Source organism: Phyllobates terribilis, unplaced genomic scaffold (assembly GCF_046119375.1).
Source record: "Phyllobates terribilis strain yellow unplaced genomic scaffold, ASM4611937v1 Scaffold_11__3_contigs__length_659146591, whole genome shotgun sequence".
NCBI lineage: Eukaryota > Metazoa > Chordata > Amphibia > Anura > Dendrobatidae > Phyllobates > Phyllobates terribilis.
This window is the reverse complement of record NW_027362771.1, coordinates 588,560,586-588,582,202: the sequence shown is the minus strand read 5'-3', so window position 1 is coordinate 588,582,202 and position 21,617 is coordinate 588,560,586. Positions and strand designations below refer to the sequence as shown.

The window sequence follows — 21,617 nt, the reverse complement described above, 5'->3', positions numbered from 1 at the left end:
AAAGCTTGGGCGTCCCTGCGCTGCGGATTCCAGCCCCCAGCTGCCTAGTTGTACCTGGCTGGACACAAAATAGGGCGAAGTCCCACGTATTTTTTTTTTAAATAATTTCATGAAATTCATGAAATAATTAAAAAAAAAGGGGCAGCCCGTTCCTGCCTGCTGTACCTGGCTTTATTTTTCATCTAAATCCTCTTTTTTTTTTTCCCTCCTTCACACTGTACAAATACCGTCTTATTTACCTTTTGGTGTCCCCCCCCCCCAAAAAAAAGTGTGTCTGTGAGTGTTCAGACACAAATATATCTGTTTAAAAGATTCTGGAGTAGGCCACATAACTATAACTGTGGTTTTGCAGTTCCACGGTTCAAATCTCTGTATTATCCAGCTTTTGGTATTTTTTTCCGTAAAGAAAAACAGTAATAGTGTCTCACTGATCGTTCAGACACAAATATATCTGTTTAAAAGATTTTGGTGTAGGCCACATAACTATAACTGTGGTTTTGCAGTTCCACGGTTCAAATCTCTGTATTATCCACTTTTGGGCCTTTCTTACGTAAAAAAAACAGTTTGAGTGTGTCGCTCACTGTTCAGCCACAAATATATCTATTTAAAAAAGTCTGGTATACGCCAGTAAATTATAACTGTGGTTTTGCAATTCCATGGTTCAAATCTCTGTATTAACCAGCTTTTGGTATTTTTTCCTTAAAGAAAAACAGTAATAGTGTCTCCCTGATTGTTCAGGCACAAATATATCTGTTAGAAAGATTCTGGTGTACGCCACATAACTATAACTGTGGTTTTGCAGTTCCACAGTATAAATCTCTGTATTATCCACTTTTTTGCCTTTTTTACATAAAAAAAACAGTTTGAGTGTGTCGCTCACTGTTCAGCCGCAAATATATCTATTTAAAAAAGTCTGGTATACGCCAGTAAATTATAACTGTGGTTTTGCAGTTCCATCGTTCAAATCTCTGTATTATCCTGCTTTTGGTATTTTTTTCCGTAAAGAAAAACAGTAATAGTGTCTCCCTGATTGTTCAGACACAAATATATCTGCTTAAAAGGTTCTGGTGTAGGCCAGAGAAATAGAACTGTGGTTTTCCTCTTCCACGGTTCTAATCTCCTTTTTATTACCCTTTTTCCATTGATAGTGCGAGTTTAAGCTATTTGACTTCATTTACAATGGACAAGGCGCGTGGCAAGGGACGTGGAACTGGACGTTCTGGTGATGGTGCGCGCAGAGGACGGGGCCGTGGCCAAGGTGAAAATGTGCCACAACCAACAGCCACATTTTCTCGCTCCCACTTCTTGACCAAATTACTAGGGAAGCACACAACAACACCAGTATGGCGAACTGATCAGTGTTAACAGGTTATTAATTGTATAGCAGAAAATACTTCCAGTTACCTGGGCACCACCACCTCCGGTCTGTCTTCCACACGATCAAGTTTTAGTAGCCGTGAGTCTCGACCGCATACTCCTCCTCACCCTGATGCTCCTTCCTCCCACCATGCCGAGTGTCGTCAGACAGTGACTGATCCAACAGTTGGACACTCTGAAGAGCTGTTCACTGGTCAATTTCCATATTTGTGCCCCTCGCCTGCTCCGCTTGAAGTGGTGGAAGAGGAGATCCCATGTAGCGATGCCCAAATATTTGAACAGCCACAGCCACAGGAAGGCGACGCTGGCAATTTGTCACAAGAGGTGGATGATGGCGAGACAAAATTGCCACAAAGTGAGGAGGAGGATCGTGGTGCGCAAGTGGAAGAGGAGGAGGTGGTGGATGATCTAGTAACTGACCCAACGTGGCAGGAGGACACGCAGAGTGAGGCCAGCAGCACACAGGGGGAGGAAGGCAGAGTACCCCAACAGGCAGGAAGAAGCAGTGTGGCGGCCGCAGACAGAAGGTGGGCAACCGTTCCCCGTAACATCAACACGAGGGATGTTGCCAGTACAACCGATAGGTCTTCCAGAGTCTGGAATTTTTTTAAAGACTCTGCTGATAACCCCAAAAAGGCCATTTGTACCACCTGCCGTGCCAGCATCAGCAGGGGTGACAAAACTACCAGCCTGACCACCACCAGCATGATCAGGCACATGGCAGCAAAGCACCCGACTTTGTGGGGTGAACCCCAGGGTCCACGATCAGTGTCAGCAGGTGTCACCACTGCTTCTTCCGCTGTTGTGCATGTAAAAGAACCCCCTGTTGTGCGTGCAAGGCAATCCCCTGTCCATACGGCATGCAAAGATGCCCCCTCCTCTCAGCCTTCACTTATTATGGCAGTTTCTCAAGAAACAGCATCAACATCCACATCCACGTCCCACCGCAGCGTTCAATTGTCCATATCCCAGACCTTTGAACGAAAGTGCAAATTCGCAGCCAACGCCCCACAGGCCACAGTCCTAAATTTGCACATTTCACGACTGCTTGCATTGGAAATGCTGCCTTTTACGCTGGTGGAGACAGAATCCTTCTACAACCTTATGGCGGTGGCCATCCGTTGGTACTTGGTCCCCAGCCGACACTATTTTGCCCGGTGTGCCATCACCGCACTACACAAGCACGTGTCCCAAAACATCTGCCGTGCCCTCAACAACGCAGTCACTGGGAGAGTCCACCTGACAATGGACATGTGGACAAGTGCTTGTGGCCAGGGACGGTACATCTCTCTGACGGCACACTGGGTAAACATAGTGGAAGCCGGGACCCAGTCGGACCTTGGGACGGAACACATCCTCCCCACACCGAGGATTGCGGGCCCTATGTCAGTCAGAGTTGCCCCCACAGTGTACAGCTCGTGTGCATCATTCTTCTCCTCCTCATGTTCAGCCTCCATCTCAGATATCACCACATCAGTTACAAGCTGGAAGCACTGCAGTACTGCCTCCGCCAAGCGGCAACAGGCTGTGCTGAAACTCATAAGCTTAGGTGATAAACCTCAGACTGCTTGTGAGTTGTGGACAGCTGTGAAAGAGCAGGCAGATCTGTGGCTGAGAATGCTGAACCTACATCCAGGCATGGTCGTGTGTGACAATGGCCATAACATGGTGACTGCTCTGAAGCGAAGCGAGATCACACAAGTAACATGCCAGGCTCATGTGCTTAACCTTGTGGTTCAGCGGTTTCTTAAATCGTACCCTGAGTTGCCAGATCTGCTCTTAAAAGTACGCCGCCTGTCAGCTCATTTTCGCAAGTCGACTACAGCTTCCGCCGCCCTTGCTGTGTTGCAGCAGAGTTTGCAGCTTCCATCACACTGACTGGTGTATGATGTCCCCACACATTGGAACTCTACCCTCCACATGTTGAAAAGGATTTGTGAGTGGAAGAGAGCAGTTGTGGATGTCTGACATATGTACCAACTTGACAAAGTTTGAGGAGACCACCAAGATGGTGAGTGGCGATGACGCCATCATTAGCGTCAGCATCCCACTTGTCTGTCTTTTGCAACACTCTCTGCAGAGAATTAAAGAGGAGTCATTGCAGCCAGAGTATGATAAGATGGATCAAGAAGCCGTAGCAGGCGATTACACACAGCCCAGCCTCATCTCATCCCAACGTGCATTGGGGGACAATTAGGGAGAGGAGGAGGAGGAGGAAGAACAGGAGCTGGTATCATGCACTGTAGACGGTAGTACCTGTACAACTGTCATACCGTCGGTTCAACGTGGGTGGCCTGAGAACAGGGGGGAGGAGGAGGAGGAGGAGGAGAGCATGGTCAGTCGTCAACTTGGTGAGGACACGGAAGTCTTGCCCATAACCAGTCTGGCACGCATGGCTGACTTTAGGTTACGCTGCCTTAACCTTGACCCTTGCGTTGTGAAAATGTTGGGTGAAAGTCATTACTGGTTGGTGAAACTTTTAGACCCCCGCAACAAGGAGAACTTTCACTCTCTTATTCCTGAGGTGGAGAGGTCTACAAAAATGGGGCAGTACCAGAAGGCCCTTGCTGCAGAACTGTTAAAAAAATTCCCATCTGAACACACTAGTGGCAGAGGTCACAGTTCGTTGCCCAACCAAGGCGTACAGGCGAGAGAGATGCAACTCCAATCCAGCAGAGGCAAGGGAACATTGTCAATGTTCTGGGACAGTTTTCTGAGACCCGCCCAGCTTACAGGCCCTGAGGCGCAGGGTACTCTCACAAGGAGTGGAAAGTTTCAAAAGAAGGCGAGGGAGTACCGTGCCGACCGTACCAGCATCCTCTGTGATTCCTCTGTGCCTTTTAATTATTGGGTATCCAAGCTGGACACTTGGAATGAACTTGCTCTGTAGGCCTTGGAGGTCATGGCCTGCCCTGCCGCTAGCGTGTTATCGGAGCGTGTTTTTAGTGCCCCTGGGGGAATTATAACTGATAAGCGCACTCGCCTTTCAACTGACAATGCTGACAAGCTGACCCTTATCAAAATGAACAAGGGCTGGATTGGGCCAGACTTCTCATCACCACCAAATGACAGCAGAGTAACATAAAGTCAAATCCACTGTGTTATTTCGGGAGGTGTATTCCCATGCACCGCTTCACACCCATACATGGGTATATGCTTCCTCATTTCGGCTGTATTTTGCTCTTTTCCTTATCCTCAGCCTCCACCACCACTATACCACCAGGGTGACCTTGGTCCATGTTGCCAGCATTGCAAGTTCCTCCGTCCTAATTTTTGGCAGCTTTTGCTTGGAAGGCATAGGCAAAGACTATGGGAGACCCACTCCCCAATAATGGGAATAATGTTTTTAAGATGCTGTACTGCATGGCTCTTGTTTGCCAGCATTGCAAGTTCCTCCGTCCTAATTTTTGGCAGCTTTTGCTTGGACGGCATAGGCAAAGACTATGGGAGACCTACTCCACAATAATGGGAATAATGTTTTTAATATACTGTACTGCATGGCTCTTGTAAGGGGTATTGCAAGTTCCTCCGTCCTACTATATGGCAGCTTTTGCTTGGAAGGCATAGGCAATGACTATGGGATTCCCACTCCCCAATAATGGAAAAAATGTTTTTAACCCCTTAATAACATCTGACGTACTAATACGCGTCTGTGCCCTGGGACTTAAGACCCAGACCCGTATTAGTACGTCATCGCGATCGCGCCCGCACACAGGCTGTGCGGGCGCGATCGCCGCCGGGTGTCAGCTGATTGTCACAGCTGACACCCGGTACTATGTGCAGGGAGCGGTCCTGCACCGCTCCCAGCACATTAACCCCTGCGATGCTGCGATCGAAGTCGATCGCAGACTATCGCAGCATTGCGGGGGCAAGGGGAGGTGATCGCAGATACTCACCTCCTCTTCCGGCTTCCAGCGCTGTCTGCAAAGGCTTCCCGGGTGTTGCCATGATGACCCGATGTCGTCATGACAACATCCGGGTCACCAGACAGCAGGAAGATTGTTTGGACATGCGAGTGCATCTCCAAACAATCTTCTCACTGTGCAGCGCTGATAGCCTGTATGACACAGGGATGGTGCTGCATTCCTGTGCCATGCAGGCGATCAGAGAAAAAAAAGTGAAAGTCCCATAGTGGGACAAAGTAATAAAGTATAAAAACTGTCAGTAAGTGAAAAAAAAAAAAAAAATTGCAAAAATATAAAAAAATAAATAAATAAAATAATCCACCAAAAATAAAAATATAATGTACCCATCAATAAATATTATTATAAAAAAAAACAAAAAAAAACAATAAAAGTACACATATTTGGTATCGCCGCGTCCGGAACAACCTGACCTATAAAACTGTCCCACTAGTTAACCCCTTCAGTGAACACGGTAAAAAAAGAAGCAAAAAACAATGCTTTATCACCATACCGCCAAATAAAAAATGGAATAACACGCGATCAAAAAGACGAATATAAATAAAAATGGTACCGCTGAAAACGTCATCTCGTCCCGCAAAAAACAAGCTGACATACAGCTCCATCAGCCAAAAAATAAAAAAGTTATAGCTCTCAGAATAAAGCTATGCTAAAAAATATTTTTTTCTATAAAATTGCTTTTATTATGTAAAAGTGCAAAACATAGAAAAACAATATAAATGTGGTACCGCTGTAAACGTACTGACCTGAAGAATAAAGCTGCCTTATCACTTTTACCACACACGGAACAGAATAAAAAAAAAAAAAAAACAATTCCTGAATTGTTGGTTTTTGTTTATTCTGCCTCCCAAAAATCGGAATAGAAAGCGATCAAAAAACGTCACGTGCCTGAAAATGGCACCAATAACAACGTCAACTCATTCCGCAAAAAACGAGCCGTCACATGACTGTCTGCCAAAATTTGGAAAAATTATAGCTCTTATATATGGCGATGCAAAAACTAGATTTTACAAAAAATGCGTCTTTTTGTGTGTGACAGCTGTCAGTCATAAAAACCCCATATGATTCTGGTATTGCTGTAATCACACCGACCCGAAGAATAAAGTCGTCTAATCACTTATACCGCACGAGGAACGACGTCAAAAATAAACTCTTGGGTTAGGATTGGGCTAGGGTTAGGGCTGGGTTTGGGGTTAGGGTTGTGCTAGGGTTAGGGTTGTGCTAGGGTTAGGGTTGTGCTACGGTTAGGGTTGTGCTACGGTTAGGGTTGTGCTATGGCTAGGGTTGTGCTACGGTTAGGGCTGTGCTACGGTTAGGGCTGGGGTTGGGGTTAGGGTTGGGGTTAGGGTTGTGATGGGGTTGGGATTTTTTTCAAAAGTAAGAAAAAAGATGACGATATGGCAACTAGTGTTGAGCGCAAGTGCTCGCTACTTGAGTTTGCATCGGGTGCTCTGGTATGCATTGAGTATCGTGGGTATTTGAGTGACATGCTCGAGTCTCTGCCCCATATGCTTCGCGGCCAAAAAAACTTTACAGGGATTGCCTGCCATGCACGAGCGATCCCCGCATGGTTTTTTTTGGGTGTCTAATAACCGTGAAACATGCGGAGCAGGGACTCGAGCATGTCACTCGAGAACACGCTGTACATGGTGCATACCTGAGTACCCGATGCAAACTCAAGTAGCGAGCACTTGCGCTCAAGACTAATGACAACTTATTCAATATGATGACCTAATGTAAACAAATTCTGTGTCGTACCTCTGGGTTCAAAATGTTCACTATACACCTTAATAAAATCCTTGAGGGGTATAGTTTCCAAAATGGGGTCACTTGTGGGGGAGCTCCACTGTATAGGCACATCACGGGCTCTCCAAACGCGACATGGTGTCCGCTAACAAATTGAATGGAAAATCGGCTCAAATTGTTAGCGGACGCCATGTTGCGTTTGGAGAGCTACTGCGTGCACAAACATTGGAGCTCCCCCACAAGTGACCCCATTTTGGAAACTAGACCCCCCAAGGCACCTATCTAGATGCATAGTGAGCACTTGGAACCCCCAGGTATTTAACAAATTGATTCATAAATATGAAAAAGTGTTTTTTTTTTCACTTTTTCATTTTTACGAATCAATTTGTGAAGCACCTGGGGGTTCCAAGTGCTCACTATGCATCTAGATAGGTGCCTTTGGGGGTCTAGTTTCCAAAATGGGGTCACTTGTGGGGGAGTTCCAAAGTTTGGGCACACAGGGGCTCTCCAAACGCAACTTGGTGTCCGCTAACAATTCGAGCCGATTTTCCATTCAATTTGTTAGCGGATACCATGTTGCATTTGGAGAGTCCCTGTGTGCCCAAACATTGGAGCTCTCCCACAAGTGACCCCATTTTGGAAACTAGACCCCCCAAGGCACCTATCTAGATGCATAGTGAGCACTTGGAACCCCCAGGTGCTTCACAAATTGATTCATAAAAATGAAAAAGTGTTTTTTTTCTTCACTTTTTCATTTTTACGAATCAATTTGTGAAGCATCTGGGGGTTCCAAGTGCTTACTATGCATCTAGATAGGTGCCTTGGGGGGTCTAGTATCCAAAATGGGGTCACTTGTGGGGGAGCTCCAATGTTTGGGCACACAGGGGCTCTCCAAACACAACATGGCGTCCGCTAATTATTCAAGCAAATTTTACAATCAAAAAGTCAAATGGCGCTCCTTCCCTTCCGAGCCCTGCCGTGCGCCCAAACAGTGTTTTTTCCCCACATATTGGGTATCTGCGTGCCCAGGGGAAATTGCACAACAAATTTTGGGGTCCATTTTTTCTTGTTACCCCCTGCAAAAATAAAAAAAATTGGGTCTAAAGTAACATTTTTGTGAAAAAAGTTAAATGTTCATTTTTTTCTTCCACATTCAAAAAATTCCTGTGAAGCACCTGAAGGGTTAATAAAGTTCTTGAATGTGGTTTTGAGCACCTTGAGGGGTGTAGTTTTTAGAATTGTGTCACTTTTGGGTATTTTCTGTCATAAAGACCTCTCAAAGTGACTTCAAATGTGATGTGGTCCGTAAAAAAATGGTTTTGTAAATTTTGTTGAAAAAATGAGAAATCGCTGGTCAACTTTTAACCCTTATAGCTCCCTAACAAAAAAAATTTTGGTTCCAAAATTGTGCTGATGTAAAGTAGATATGTGGGAAAGTTATTTATTAACTCTTTTATGTGACATATCTCTCTGATTTAAGGGCATAAAAATTCAAATTTTGAAAATTGCAAAATTTTCAAAATTTTCACCAAATTTCCATTTTTTTCACAAATAGACACAAGTAATATCGAAGAAATTTTACCACAATCATGAAGTACAATATGTCACGAATAAACAGTCTCAGAATCAGGGGGATCCATTGAAGCGTTCCAGAGTAATTACATCATAAAATGACAGTGTTCAGAATTGTAAAAATTGGCCTGGTCATTAACGTGCAAACCACCCTCGGGGCTTAAGGGGTTAATATTCTGAACTGCATGTCTCTTGTAAGGGGCAATTCAAGCTCCTCCGTCCTAATTTTTGGCAGCTTTTGCTTGGAAGGCATAGGCAAAGACTATGGGAAACCCACTCCCCAATAATGGGAATAATGTTTTTAAGATGCTGGACTGCAGGGCTCTTGTTTGCCAGCATTGTAAGTTCCTCCGTCCTAATTTTTGGCAGCTTTTGCTTGGAAGGCATATGCAAAGACTATGGGGGACCCACTCCCCAATAATGGGAATGTTTTTAATATTCTGTACTGCATGGCTCTTGTAAGGGGCATTGCAAGTTCCTCCATCCTAATTTTTGGCAGCTTTTGCTTGAAAGGCATAGGCAAAGACTATGGGAGACCCACTCCCCAATAATGGGAATAATGTCTTTAAGATTCTGTACTGCATGGTTCTTGTTTGCCAGCAATGCAAGTTCCTCCTTCCTAATTTTTGGCAGCTTTTGCTTGGAAGGCATAGGCAAACACTATGGGAGACCCACTCCCCAATAATGGGAATAATGTTTTTAAGATGCTGGACTGCATGGCTCTTGTTTGCCAGCATTGCAAGTTCCTCCGTCCTAATTTTTGGCAGCTTTTGCTTGGAAGGCTTAGGCAAAGACTATGGGAGACCCACTCCCCAATAATGGGAATAATGTTTTTAATATTCTGTACTGCATGGCTCTTGTAAGGGGCATTGCAAGTTCCTCCGTCCTAATTTTTGGCAGCTTTTGCTTGGAAGGCATAGGCAAAGACTATGGGAGACCCACTCCCCATTAATGGGAATAATGTCTTTAAGATTCTGTACTGCATGGCTCTTGTTTGCCAGCATTGCAAGTTCCTCCGTCCTAATTTTTGGCAGCTTTTGCTTGGAAGGCATATGCAAAGACTATGGGAGACACACTCCCCAATAATGGGAATAATGTTTTTAATATTCTGTACTGCATGGCTCTTGTAAGGGGCATTGCAAGTTCCTCCGTCCTAATTTTTGGCAGCTTATGCTTGGAAGGCATAGGCAAAGACTATGGGAGACCCACTCCCCAATAATGGGAATAATGTTTTTAAGATGCTGGACTGCATGGCTCTTGTTTGCAAGCATTGCAAGTTCCTCTGTCCTAATTTTTGGCAGCTTTTGCTTGGAAGGCATAGGCAAAGACTAAGGGAGACCCACTCCCCAATAATGGGAATAATGTTTTTAAGATGCTGGACTGCATGGCTCTTGTTTGCCAGCATTGCAAGTTCCTCCGTCCTAATTTTTGTCAGCTTTTGCTTGGAAGGCATAGGCAAAGACTATGGGAGACCCACTCCCCAATAATGGGAAGAATGTTTTTAAGATGTTGTACTGCATGGCTCTTGATTGCCAGCATTGCAAGTTCCACCGTCCTAATTTTTGGCAGCTTTTGCTTGGAAGGCATAGGCAAGGACTATGGGAGACCCACTCCCCAATAATGGGAATAATGTTTTTAATATTCTGCACTGCATTGCTCTTGTAAGGGGCATTGCAAGTACCTCCATCCTAATTTTTGGCAGCTTTTGCTTGGAAGGCATATGCAAAGACTATGGGAGATCCACTCCCCAATAATGGGAATAATGTTTTTAAGATTCTGTACTGCATGGCTCTTGTTTGCCAGCAATGCAAGTTCCTCCTTCCTAATTTTTCAATAATGGAAAAATGTTTTTAATATTCTGAACTGCATGGTTCTTGTTTGCCAGCAATGCAAGTTCCTCCTTCCTAATTTTTGGCAGCTTTTGAGTGGAAGGCATAGGCAAAGACTATGGGAGACCCACTCCCCAATAATGGGAATAATGTTTTTAAGATGTTGTACTGCATGGCTCTTGCTTGCTAGCATTGCAAGATCCTGCGTCCTAATTTTTGGCAGCTTTTGCTTGGAAGGCATAGGCAAAGACTATGGGAGACCCACTCCCCAATAATGGGAATAATGTTTTTAATATTCTGCACTGCATGGCTCTTGTAAGGGGCTTTGCATGTACCCCCATCCTAATTTTGGGCAGCTTTTGCTTGGAAGGCATAGGCAAAGACTATAAGAGTCCCAGTCCCCAATAATGGGAATAATGTTTTTAAGATGCTGGACTGCATGGCTCTTGTTTGCCAGCATTGCAAGTTCCTCCATCCTAATTTTTGGCAGCTTTTGCTTGGAAGCATATGCAAAGACTATGGGAGACCCACTCCCCAATAATGGGAATAATGTTTTTAATATTCTGTACTGCATGGCTCTTGTAAGGGGCATTGCAAGTTCCTCCGTCCTAATTTTTGGCAGCTTTTGCTTGGAAGGCATAGGCAAAGACTATGGGAGACCCACTCCCCAATAATGGGAATAATGTCTTTAAGATTCTGTACTGCATGGCTCTTGTTTGCCAGCAATGCAAGTTCCTCCTTCCTAATTTTTGGCAGCTTTTGCTTGGAAGGCATAGGCAAAGACTATGGGAGATCCACTCCCCATTAATGGGAATAATGTCTTTAAGATTCTGTACTGCATGGCTCTTGTTTGCCAGCATTGCAAGTTCCTCCGTCCTAATTTTTGGCAGCTTTTGCTTGGAAGGCATATGCAAAGACTATGGGAGACCCACTCCCCAATAATGGGAATAATGTTTTTAATATTCTGTACTGCATGGCTCTTGTAAGGGGCATTTCAAGTTCCTCCGTCCTAATTTTGGGCAGCTTTTGCTTGGAAGGCATAGGCAAAGACTATGGGAGACCCACTCCCCAATAATGGGAATAATGTCTTTAAGATTCTGTACTGCATGGCTCTTGTTTGCCAGCAATGCAAGTTCCTCCTTCCTAATTTTTGGCAGCTTTTGCTTGGAAGGCATAGGCAAAGACTATGGGAGACCCACTCCCCAATAATGGGAATAATGTTTTTTAGATGCTGGACTGCATGGCTCTTGTTTGCCAGCATTGCAAGTTCCTCCGTCCTAATTTTTGGCAGCTTTTGCTTGGAAGGCATATGCAAAGACTATGGGAGACCCACTACCCAATAATGGGAATAATGTTTTTAATATTCTGTACTGCATGGCTCTTGTAAGGGGCATTGCAAGTTCCTCCGTCCTAATTTTTGTCAGCTTTTGCTTGGAAGGCATAGGCAAAGACTATGGGAGACCCACTCCCCAATAATGGGAATAATGTTTTTAAGATGCTGGACTGCATGGCTCTAGTTTGCCAGCATTGCAAGTTCCTTTGTCCTAATTTTTGGCAGCTTTTGCTTGGAAGGCATAAGCAAAGACTATGGGAGACCCACTCCCCAATAATGGGAATAATGTTTTTAAGATGCTGTACTGCATGGCTCTTGTTTGCCAGTATTGCAAGTTCCTCTGTCCTAATTTTTGGCAGCTTTTGCTTGGAAGGCATAGGCAAAGACTATGGGAGACCCACTCCCAAATAATGGGAATAATGTTTTTAAGATGCTGTACTGCATGGGTCTTGTTTGCCAGCATTGCAAAATATTCCTTCCTATTTTTTGGCAGCTTTTGCTTGGAAGGCATAGGCAAAGACTAAGGGAGACCCACTCCCCAATAATGGGAATAATGTTTTTAAGATGCTGTACTGCATGGCTCTTGTTTGCCAGCATTGCAAGTTCCTCTGTCCTAATTTTTGGCAGCCTTTGCTTGGAAGACATAGGCAAAGACTATGGGAGACCCACTCCCCAATAATGGGAATAATGTTTTTAAGATGCTGTACTGCATGACTCTTGTAAGGGGCATTAAAACTGTCTTGTTAAACCACTCTGAACTCCACAGCTCTTCCAAGGGGCATTAAAACCGTCTTGTTAAACCACTCTGAATTCTACAGCTCTTCCAAGGGGCATTAAAACCATCTTGTTAAACCACTCTGAACTCCACAGCTCTTCCAAGGGGCATTAAACCATCTTGTTAAACCACTCTGAACTCTACAGCTCTTCCAAGGGGCATTAAAACCATCTTATTAAACCACTCTGAACTCCACAGCTCTTCCAAGGGGCATTAAAACCATCTTGTTAAACCACTCTGAACTGCACAGCTCTTCCAAGGGGCATTAAAACCGTCTTGTTAAACCACTCTGAACTCCACAGCTCTTCCAAGGGGCATGGAAATGTTGTTTTTAATTACCTCTAACCTCTACGACTCTTCCAACGGGCATTGCATTTCCTCCTAATTTTAGTCAGCTTTTGCTTTTCAATGTATAGGCGAAAACTAAGGGAGACCCACTCCCCAATATTGGGTAGCAGGTTATTAGTATGCTGTAATCCACGTCTGTTTCAATGAGCATTGCAGTTCCTCATAATTTTTGGAAAACCTTCCATTCACTGCTTAGGCCAACAGGGTGCAGGAGACCCAGTTGCTATAAATGGAAAAAAAGGTTTAGTTAAGGCCCTCTGAACTCCATGTCACTTCCAAGGGGCATTGGAGTGCCTCGAAATTTTTGGTAGGCATTGCACTCACTGTATACCCTATAACTGTGTAGCCAAACTGCTCCTTTTGGTACAGAAACATATCCTACAAGACATGTGTGGTTGACTGGCCTGATATTGATGTGAATGGGTCCCTGTTCCTTCTGCTCTTTCTCCTTTGCCACCACCTCATCCATCATTCATCATCTGAAGCTTTGTTTTAACGGGAGTCATAGAACTGGGATAGTAGCAGGAAAACATCCAGCAATCCTCGGAGGAGGTAGGATATGCACCAAAACGTTGACCACCTCAGGCCTAGCTGCTACTACATACATGCGCTTGCATTCCAAGGAACAGAAAGCTAAGGAGATGGATGGCCTCATGATCATGACTAATTTACTCATTGTGTAGGAGGCCGACCACTGCTGCTGTCTACCTTCTGAACCTTGTGTTGATGCCTGATTGACCAGGACACGCAATCCTCTATGTCTGGAGGACATGTTGCATCCCAGTGTCCAACTGTGTTCCGGCTTCCACAATATTAACCCAGTGTGAAGGCGTCAGTGAGATGACCATCCCTGGCCACATTCACTTGTCCACGTGTTTGTGGTTAGGCTGTCCTTCCAAGTAAATACACTGGGGAGGGCACAGGTAATTTTTTGGTATGCGTGCTTGTGTATAAGGTGCACCGGGACAAATAGGGGCGGCTGAGGACTGAATATGGATACCAGGCCGCCGACGCAGCCATGACATGGTGGCCGGCGTCTGCCTCCACATGCCTAAAAGGCCCAATTTCAAGTGCAAGCAAGCTAGCAGTATGGTGTTGCAGCCTGGGGGTGGGTGGGTGGCAGGTTGCACACTTACACTTGCATTCCAAGGATACAAAGCAGATGCTAAGTTCTATCATCATCATCATGCTCCTCACCTTGGCACTCTCAACTCCCCTGATGGAGAAGCCAGGGCCCACCGGAGTAGTCTGGTTCTCTGGTGGGCTCGCCCAATGCTGCCCTAAAGCAGGCCAGGCTAAGATAAGTGTGGGGGAAGTTCCCAGGAGAAATAGGGGCGGCTGCGGACTGTTTATGGACACCCGGCCGCCCCCAAGCGGCTGGGGACCGTGTGTGGGCACCCGGCCGCGGGGCGGCTGGGGACCAAGCGTGGACACCCGGCCGCCGGGCGGCTGGGGACTGAGTATGGATACCAGGCCGCCGACGCAGCCATGACATGGTGGCCAGCGTCTGCCTCCACATGCCTAAAAGGCCCAATTTCAAGTGCAAGCAAGCTAGCAGTATGGTATTGCAGCCTGGGGGTGGGTGGGTGGCAGGTTGCACACTTATGCTTGCATTCTAAGAAAACAAAGCAGATGCTAACTTCTATCATCATCATCATGCTCCTCACCTTGGCACTCTCAACTCCCCTGATGGAGAAGCCAGGGACGACAGGAGGAGTCTGGTTCTCTGGTGGGCTTGCCCAATGCTGCCCCAAAGCAGGGCAGGCTAAGAAAAGTGTGGGGGAAGTTCCCAGGAGAAATAGGAGCAGCTGGGGACCGTTTATGGACACCCGGCCGCACTCTGGCGGCTGGGGACTGTGTGTGGACACCCGGCCGCCGGGCGGCTGGGGACTGAGTATGGATACTAGGCCTCCGGCGCAGCCATGACATGGTGGCCGGCGTCTGCCTCCACATGCCTAAAAGGCCCAATTTCAAGTGCAAGCTAGCAGTATGGTATTGACGCCTGGGGGTGGGTGGGTGGCAGGCTACATACTTGCGCTTGCATTGCAAGGAATGGGGGAGGTACAATTGAACACTGCCCTGGGACAAGGACTTGCATGGGGATAGTTGCAAGTCTGCATTTTCTGATGCGGCAAGGATCACTTCTGATGCGCACACTTTTAGGCAATGATCTGGGTGTCAGAGATGCTTCCAGGGGTCTTCCCCATGCTGTTCCCATGTCTTTTCAGCACTGTATGCATGTGTCACACAGCACATGGCCAGATAAGATTGTAAAATGTTAAAATGACATTTCCCGGTGAATGCATTTGTCACGGTTAAAAGCAATACAAAAGTGCAAAATCGCATAAAAAATGCTACTTGTGAACATAGCCCAAGGTGTGGAGGAGTATTTTTGTTTTTGTTTTTTTATTTTACCTTATACACAAGTCTTTACCCTGGAAAGGAAGTTTCTTAACATATTTCACAGGAAAACCGTTTCAGTTTTGTTTTTGAACATTTTATTGTGAGCCCGCAAAAGTGGCTTAATACCTCTGACCACGTTGTTGACAGCAGTGACCTGGGGGTCAGAAATTCTTCCTGGGGCGATCCCCATGCTGTCCCTATGTCATTTGAGCACTGTCACTATGGTTTTTGGCACTTTTTAGGCTTTCTACAGACTGCCGGGGGTGCCGCCGCAAAAATGCTCGGGTCTCCCATAGACTAACATTGGGCTCGTTGCTCGAGTCGAGCACTCGAGTATCATGGTGAGCTCGGCCCGAGCTTCGAGCACCCGAGCATTTTAGTGCTCGCTCAACACTACCAAGGACACATTTTAGGTTAAGTTCCTGCAATCGGTTTTTAATGAGTTTTTGATGATATGAATTTTCGCTGTGTCCTACTGTTCCAGCAAAGTGGATGGCATTTATAGAAATCTCATGCCCACTATGCTTCTTTTTTACTATGTGAACTAACTTACGGTGCATTTTTGACATCTACAACTATTCAATTTCTCTTGCGTGTACGCTGAGTTTTAGGTGCCAAATTTTACATAGAACTGCATTTGAAACAGAAAATCCACAGTTAAAAAACACATGGGTTTTTAGTGCGTTTCCTTCTCAGAAATATACTGAAAGAAAATACATTTAATCCGCACCTGACTATCAATAAGGTTTTGTCAAAGCCAATTAACAGGAAGTTTCAAAATCAGAGCAGTTTAATTTATAACATGACATACCAAGAAGAGACAGATTCAGGCAGCATCAAAAATGCGATAAAAACACTTGTAGAAAAAACAACTCAAAGATACAATGACAAATCTGCAAGTAGCCTAATTTACTTATTAGGTGCTGCAGAAAATCTACAGTATCAAAAATTCTGCAAATACTTATGGAAAGCAGATTTATGCTATGTGCAAGCGGCGTCTTTTTGCTGAGTTATCGTAGTAGAAGCTGAGCGGAAACTCAAAGTTTTGAGATTTAGAAGAAGATTTTAAGAGTTACCCCCTCAGTTTCCGCTTCAAAAATTCCATTGGCACAAAGCCCAAGAATGCGGAAAAAGCTAGCACCAAGGCTTCAGTTTTGTTCATCTTTCTGTTCTTACCATATTCCTTTACTTCAAATTGTGTGGTAAAATTCTCTATCAAGGCGTCCTCGTACTTTGCTGAAATGGTCCACAGTCCGAAACTATAAAAATGAAAAGCAGTAAAACAGGAATCAACATCCTCAACATCCTCAACATCATCATGGTAAAGACAAGTCTCCCAGTGTATGCTGACTCCGACTTTCATGTTTATACTCGTATGTCTCACCTTACAAGATCGTCCAGTTTATGAGTCAGGGACATTATCCCAGTTTTGCTGGTTTGTTGAATCACATCTTTTCTGACAATGACATTATCTGGAGCCGGAGTCTGTAGAGGAAAGAGGGAATCCTAATTATACAAGTCTGGTCTAGCTGACTTAACTGACATGATGATCTGTCCTGTAGAGAAAATCTTGTCTTTGTCCTGATACTAATGTGCCTTTGAAAGAATTCCTAAAACAATTTTGTCAGAAAGGCAACCTATTTTTTATAATCTATTAAGGGACATGAATATTTTAGAGGCATATTCCCCTTAGGTGTCACTGGTGTGTCAGATGTGACAGACAGTCGCCCTGCAGTTGGTTGCAGAAGATCTCTTCGTTTGGCATTACAGACACCTTCTCAGCTGTCTCACTCTGGGACCCCGCGGCTACCTCCCTCCTGCTCTAATTAACACCCTTACTGGGTGTTTAAATAGTTTCACTTTGCTGCAGGGCGATCTCGGTGATATTCACATGTTTCCTTGCGAAAGCTTGGAGCGATTGCAGTCTTTTTATGTCCTCTCTGGTGCTAAGAGGACGTGTGTGGTATATCTTGAAGTTGGCTCAAGCTAAGTAATTTTTCATCCGTGTCTGTCTACCATGTTGTCTTTAGTTGTTAGTGGGGATCGACTAGTGCTCATCTTCCTCCTTCCCTATCAAGGGCCAAGCGCTAGGGAAATACAGGGATAGGTTCCTGTGCAGCGATTGGTGAAGAACCAATATAGGGATGGTAGGGGAGACCGGGTGATATTAGATGAGTCAAGGAGGTCTCCACTTCCCCCTTTCCCTAGAGTCTGGGCTCACTTCCCCTCTCTTCCCTTTGTGTTGCACTTAGTCTTTCCAACACCTTGCGTGACATTAGGCCCCCACTAAATGAGCCAAAATGGAAAGCCACCCTATTGGATTGGCTCCAGTTGTGGAGGACTCTGTCTGTTCTTGCACTACAAGGATGGACAGTCATTTTAAAGACCACTACATAATACTACTTTGCCAGGGTAGGCAAGACTCCTCCTAGTTAAATCAGCTGTTGGCCAGAAGTGTAAACTGTGGGTCTTGGGGCAATCATTGGATCATCCAAGGACGAGCTTTAAAACAAGTTTTCTCTCTTTTGATTACTGATTTGTAAAAAAAGATCATAAGTTCTACATACTGGACCACCACTAGGTCTCAAAAGGGGATCAATCCCTTTGACACATTCATGGATTAATTTTTTGGTGATTTTTTTTTAATCAGGATTCACCAACAAGATTATGGAGGTGTATTTTGGACTCTTATTGGAAAAAAAGCCTTTCCAGTACACGTTGCTATCATGCTCTGAATCAAGTAGGTCTTCTAGTTTACTTATTATAATATCAGAACAAACTTGCACTATGTGGGCTGACTACAGTCCAGCAAGCAGATTCTCAGAGCCCTGGACCAGAGCGATGAGGGAGATTTGTGGCTGCCATACCAGAGCCCTACGAATCTCTTCCTACTTGTCATCATCCTTGGAACCTCTTCACCAGAAGTGGCACTGGGATGCCAGCAGGAAGCAGGTTTGAAGGACTCAGTTGGCCAAGGACTACTGATATGGCCATTGAAACAGGGTCCTGCAAATCTTTATATTAAATGCTAGGGTGACAAATCCATAGCAAAATCCATTTACTTCTCAACTTTTAAAAAGTATATGGGTTATTTTAACGTAAATTAGCATGGGACCCCAAACTTCATTTTCCCTGGAAAGTACTTAGGAGAGTGGACCTATAATAAGGTACATTATTATTATTAATTTAATCACTGTTATTACTCTTTATGTGTTTGATTACATTATGGCAGCGGCTACTTAGGCATTATGTAACATCGTTATTTAGGCATTATACGTTTATTATTTTTGTGGTCTTGAAAATAAGAGGCAACGCTGTAAATGTTGAGTCTTACATAAACTTGATACATTTGTGAATAAAAATTTTAAAACTTCTTAAATCCTTAGAACTCTACTTCAGTAACCATAGAAAAATCTGACTACAAGATCTAAAAAAAATGAACCAGTAAACTTTGTGAAAATCAAAATTTATGACAGTTTCAAAACTTTTGGACATAACTGTATGGTGGGTACTCCAGCAGGGCCGCATCTAAGATATGGCCAGCCTTGGACTGTCTGACAAGTACATTTTTGATTAAACTATAAATATTGAAAACACTTAACAGATTTTGATATCATGATACATCAAACATTTTTGCTGGCACCAAACTTATATTATCAAGTTAACATTTACAGCATCTCTAATCACGAGGTACATTTCACTGAATAAGATCTCGTATCTTGGAGCAGAATACAGACTTACCAAGAAATCAATGACCACCCGCCTTGTCACTGGTCTTAGATTTGGATCCATGGTAAAAATCCTGAATAAAACTTCACAAAAAAAAAGATTATATATAAGCATATTTATACTTACACCATATGTGTATGTATATATATATATATATATATATATATATATATATATATACAGTACAGACCTAGGTAAAATAGGTAAAATAGCTGCTAGGAAACCACTGCTAAGGACAGGCAACAAGCAGAAGAGACTTGTTTGGGCTAAAGAACACAAGGAATGGACATTAGACTAGTGGAAATCTGCTTTGGTCTGATGAGTGAAGGCAAAAGGGCCAACAGGTGCTAAGCTTCTCTTGGAACTCCTTCAAGATTGTTGGAAGACCATTTCCGGTGACTACCTCATGAAGCTCATCAAGAGAATGCCAAGAGTGTGCAACGCAGCCATCAAAGCAAAAGGTGGCTACTTTGTAGAACCTAGAATATAAGACATATTTTCAGTTGTTTCACACTTTTTTGTTAAGTATATAATTCCACATGTGTTAATTCATAATTTTGATGCCTTCAGCGTGAATGTTCAATTTTCATTGTGAAGAAAATACTGAAAAATCTTTAAATGAGAAGGTGTGTCCAAACTTTTGGTCTGTGCTGTATATATATATATATATATATATATATATATATATAAAAATATATATATATACACAGTATATAGCATGCTAATTGAATTAACAAAATTGGTTTCAATGTAAATTTTTTAACTGCGGTTTCTGCAATATTAAAAAAAAAAACATGCCCCAGTAAATATACCAATGTCCATTCCTTGTGTTCTTTAGCCCAAACAAGTCTCTTCTGCTTGTTGCCTGTCCTTAGCAGTGGTTTCCTAGCAGCTATTTTACCATGAAGGTCTGCTGCACAAAGTCTCCTCTTAACAGTTGTTGTAGAGATGTGTCTGCTGCTAGAACTCTGTGGGCATTGACCTGGTCTCTAATCAGAGCTGATGTTAACCTGCGATTTCTGAGGCTGGTGACTCGGATAAACTTATCCTCAGAAGCAGAGGTGACTCTTGGTCTTCCTTTCCTGGGGCGGTCCTCATGTGAGCCAGTTTCTTTGTAGCGCTTGATAGTTTTTGCAACTGCACTTGGGGACACTTTCAAAGTTTGCCCAATTTTTCGGACAGACTGACCTTCATTTCTTAAAGTAATGATGGCCACTTGTTTTTCTTTACTTAGCTGCTTTTTTCTTGCCATAATACAAATTCTAACAGTCTATTCAGTAGGACTATCAGCTGTGTATCCACCTGACTTCTGCACAACACAACTGATGGTCCCAACCCCATTTATAAGGCAAGAAATCCCACTTATTAAACCTGACAGGGTACACCTGTGAAGTGAAAACCATTTCCGGTGACTACCTCTTGAAGCTCATCAAGAGAATGACAAGAGTGTGCAAAGTAGTCATCAAAGCAAAAGGTGGCTACTTTGAAGAACCAAGAATATAAGACATATTTTCAGTTGTTTCACACTTTTTTGTTAAGTATATAATTCCACATGTGTTAATTTATAATTTTGATGCCTTCAGCGTGAATGTTCAATTTTCATAGTCAAGAAAATACAGAAAAATCTTTAAATGAGAAGGTGTGTCCAAACTTTTGGTCTGTACTGTATGTATACGCATGTCTCAGTATATATGTGTATGTGCTCTGTGTACACATGTGTCTGTATGTATTTGCTCTGTGTATGCATGTTTATATATGTATGTATTTGCTCTGTATATACATTCCGGAACAAAAATCATTGTATTCATCGTCGCATCATCCAGTGTTAACTGCAGATATGCTACTGATAATATAATACTGTCTGGGGACAGATTGATCTACTAGTGATCATTCTGTGCTCATCATTCTTCATCAACTTGTGTAAAGAAACCGGAAAACAAGCACCATGGTACTTGAATATTGTCGATCGCACTCCTTTAACGGCCTAAGCTCAGCCCATGTAAATGTAATCTAAATGTTTGAGTGTGATGGTGCAATATTTTTGTATTTGGGACACCATTTTAAACTTCTACCCAGAGCCCCACTTTGTCTAAAACTGGAACTGTAAAAGCATAGGTACATTTATGAACAAAGGTAATATAATATTTACACATAATTGAACAGTGGGTCCTCAAAGTCAATCTTACTGGTCGACCCTTGGCATCCCAGCCTGACATTGCATGTAAAGATCACTGTATTCAGTGGAGCTCTGGGAAGCTTCAGTCTGCTCCGAAGACCTCCTATCTTCCACAGATATCTCTGTATTATTGGCACACACTCTTGCAATTAAAATATTCCCACTAACTTTCCCAACAAGTTTCACCACACATCAGCTTCATCAGTGAAGTAGAGGCAATAGAATTGTGCAAATTAAAACACCCATGCCGAATGCTCTGCCAGTAAAAATGTGGAAGACTGTATTGCAAGTAGCAGCAGTCGAAAGTGGCATATGAAGTCCACAGTTCAGCTTTCCTTTGCCTATTTCAGAGGAAGCCAGAAGACATTGAATACTGGATGGCATACTCTGCATCACAATAACATTT

General features: G+C 43.8%; 1 protein-coding gene across 2 annotated transcripts in view; it reads right to left on the bottom strand.

The window, feature by feature from the left end:
- LOC141167053 (complement C3-like) overlaps nucleotides 1–21,617 on the bottom strand; it is a 439,340-nt gene that overhangs the window by 378,623 nt on the left and 39,100 nt on the right. For both annotated transcript variants that reach the window (XM_073654379.1, XM_073654380.1), the window contains exons 4-6: nucleotides 19,048–19,118; nucleotides 16,691–16,791; nucleotides 16,483–16,565 (exon numbers count right to left, since the gene is read on the bottom strand). In XM_073654379.1, the coding sequence (XP_073510480.1) occupies nucleotides 16,483–16,565; nucleotides 16,691–16,791; nucleotides 19,048–19,118 (255 nt within the window). The remainder of the gene's footprint in view (nucleotides 1–16,482; nucleotides 16,566–16,690; nucleotides 16,792–19,047; nucleotides 19,119–21,617) is intronic.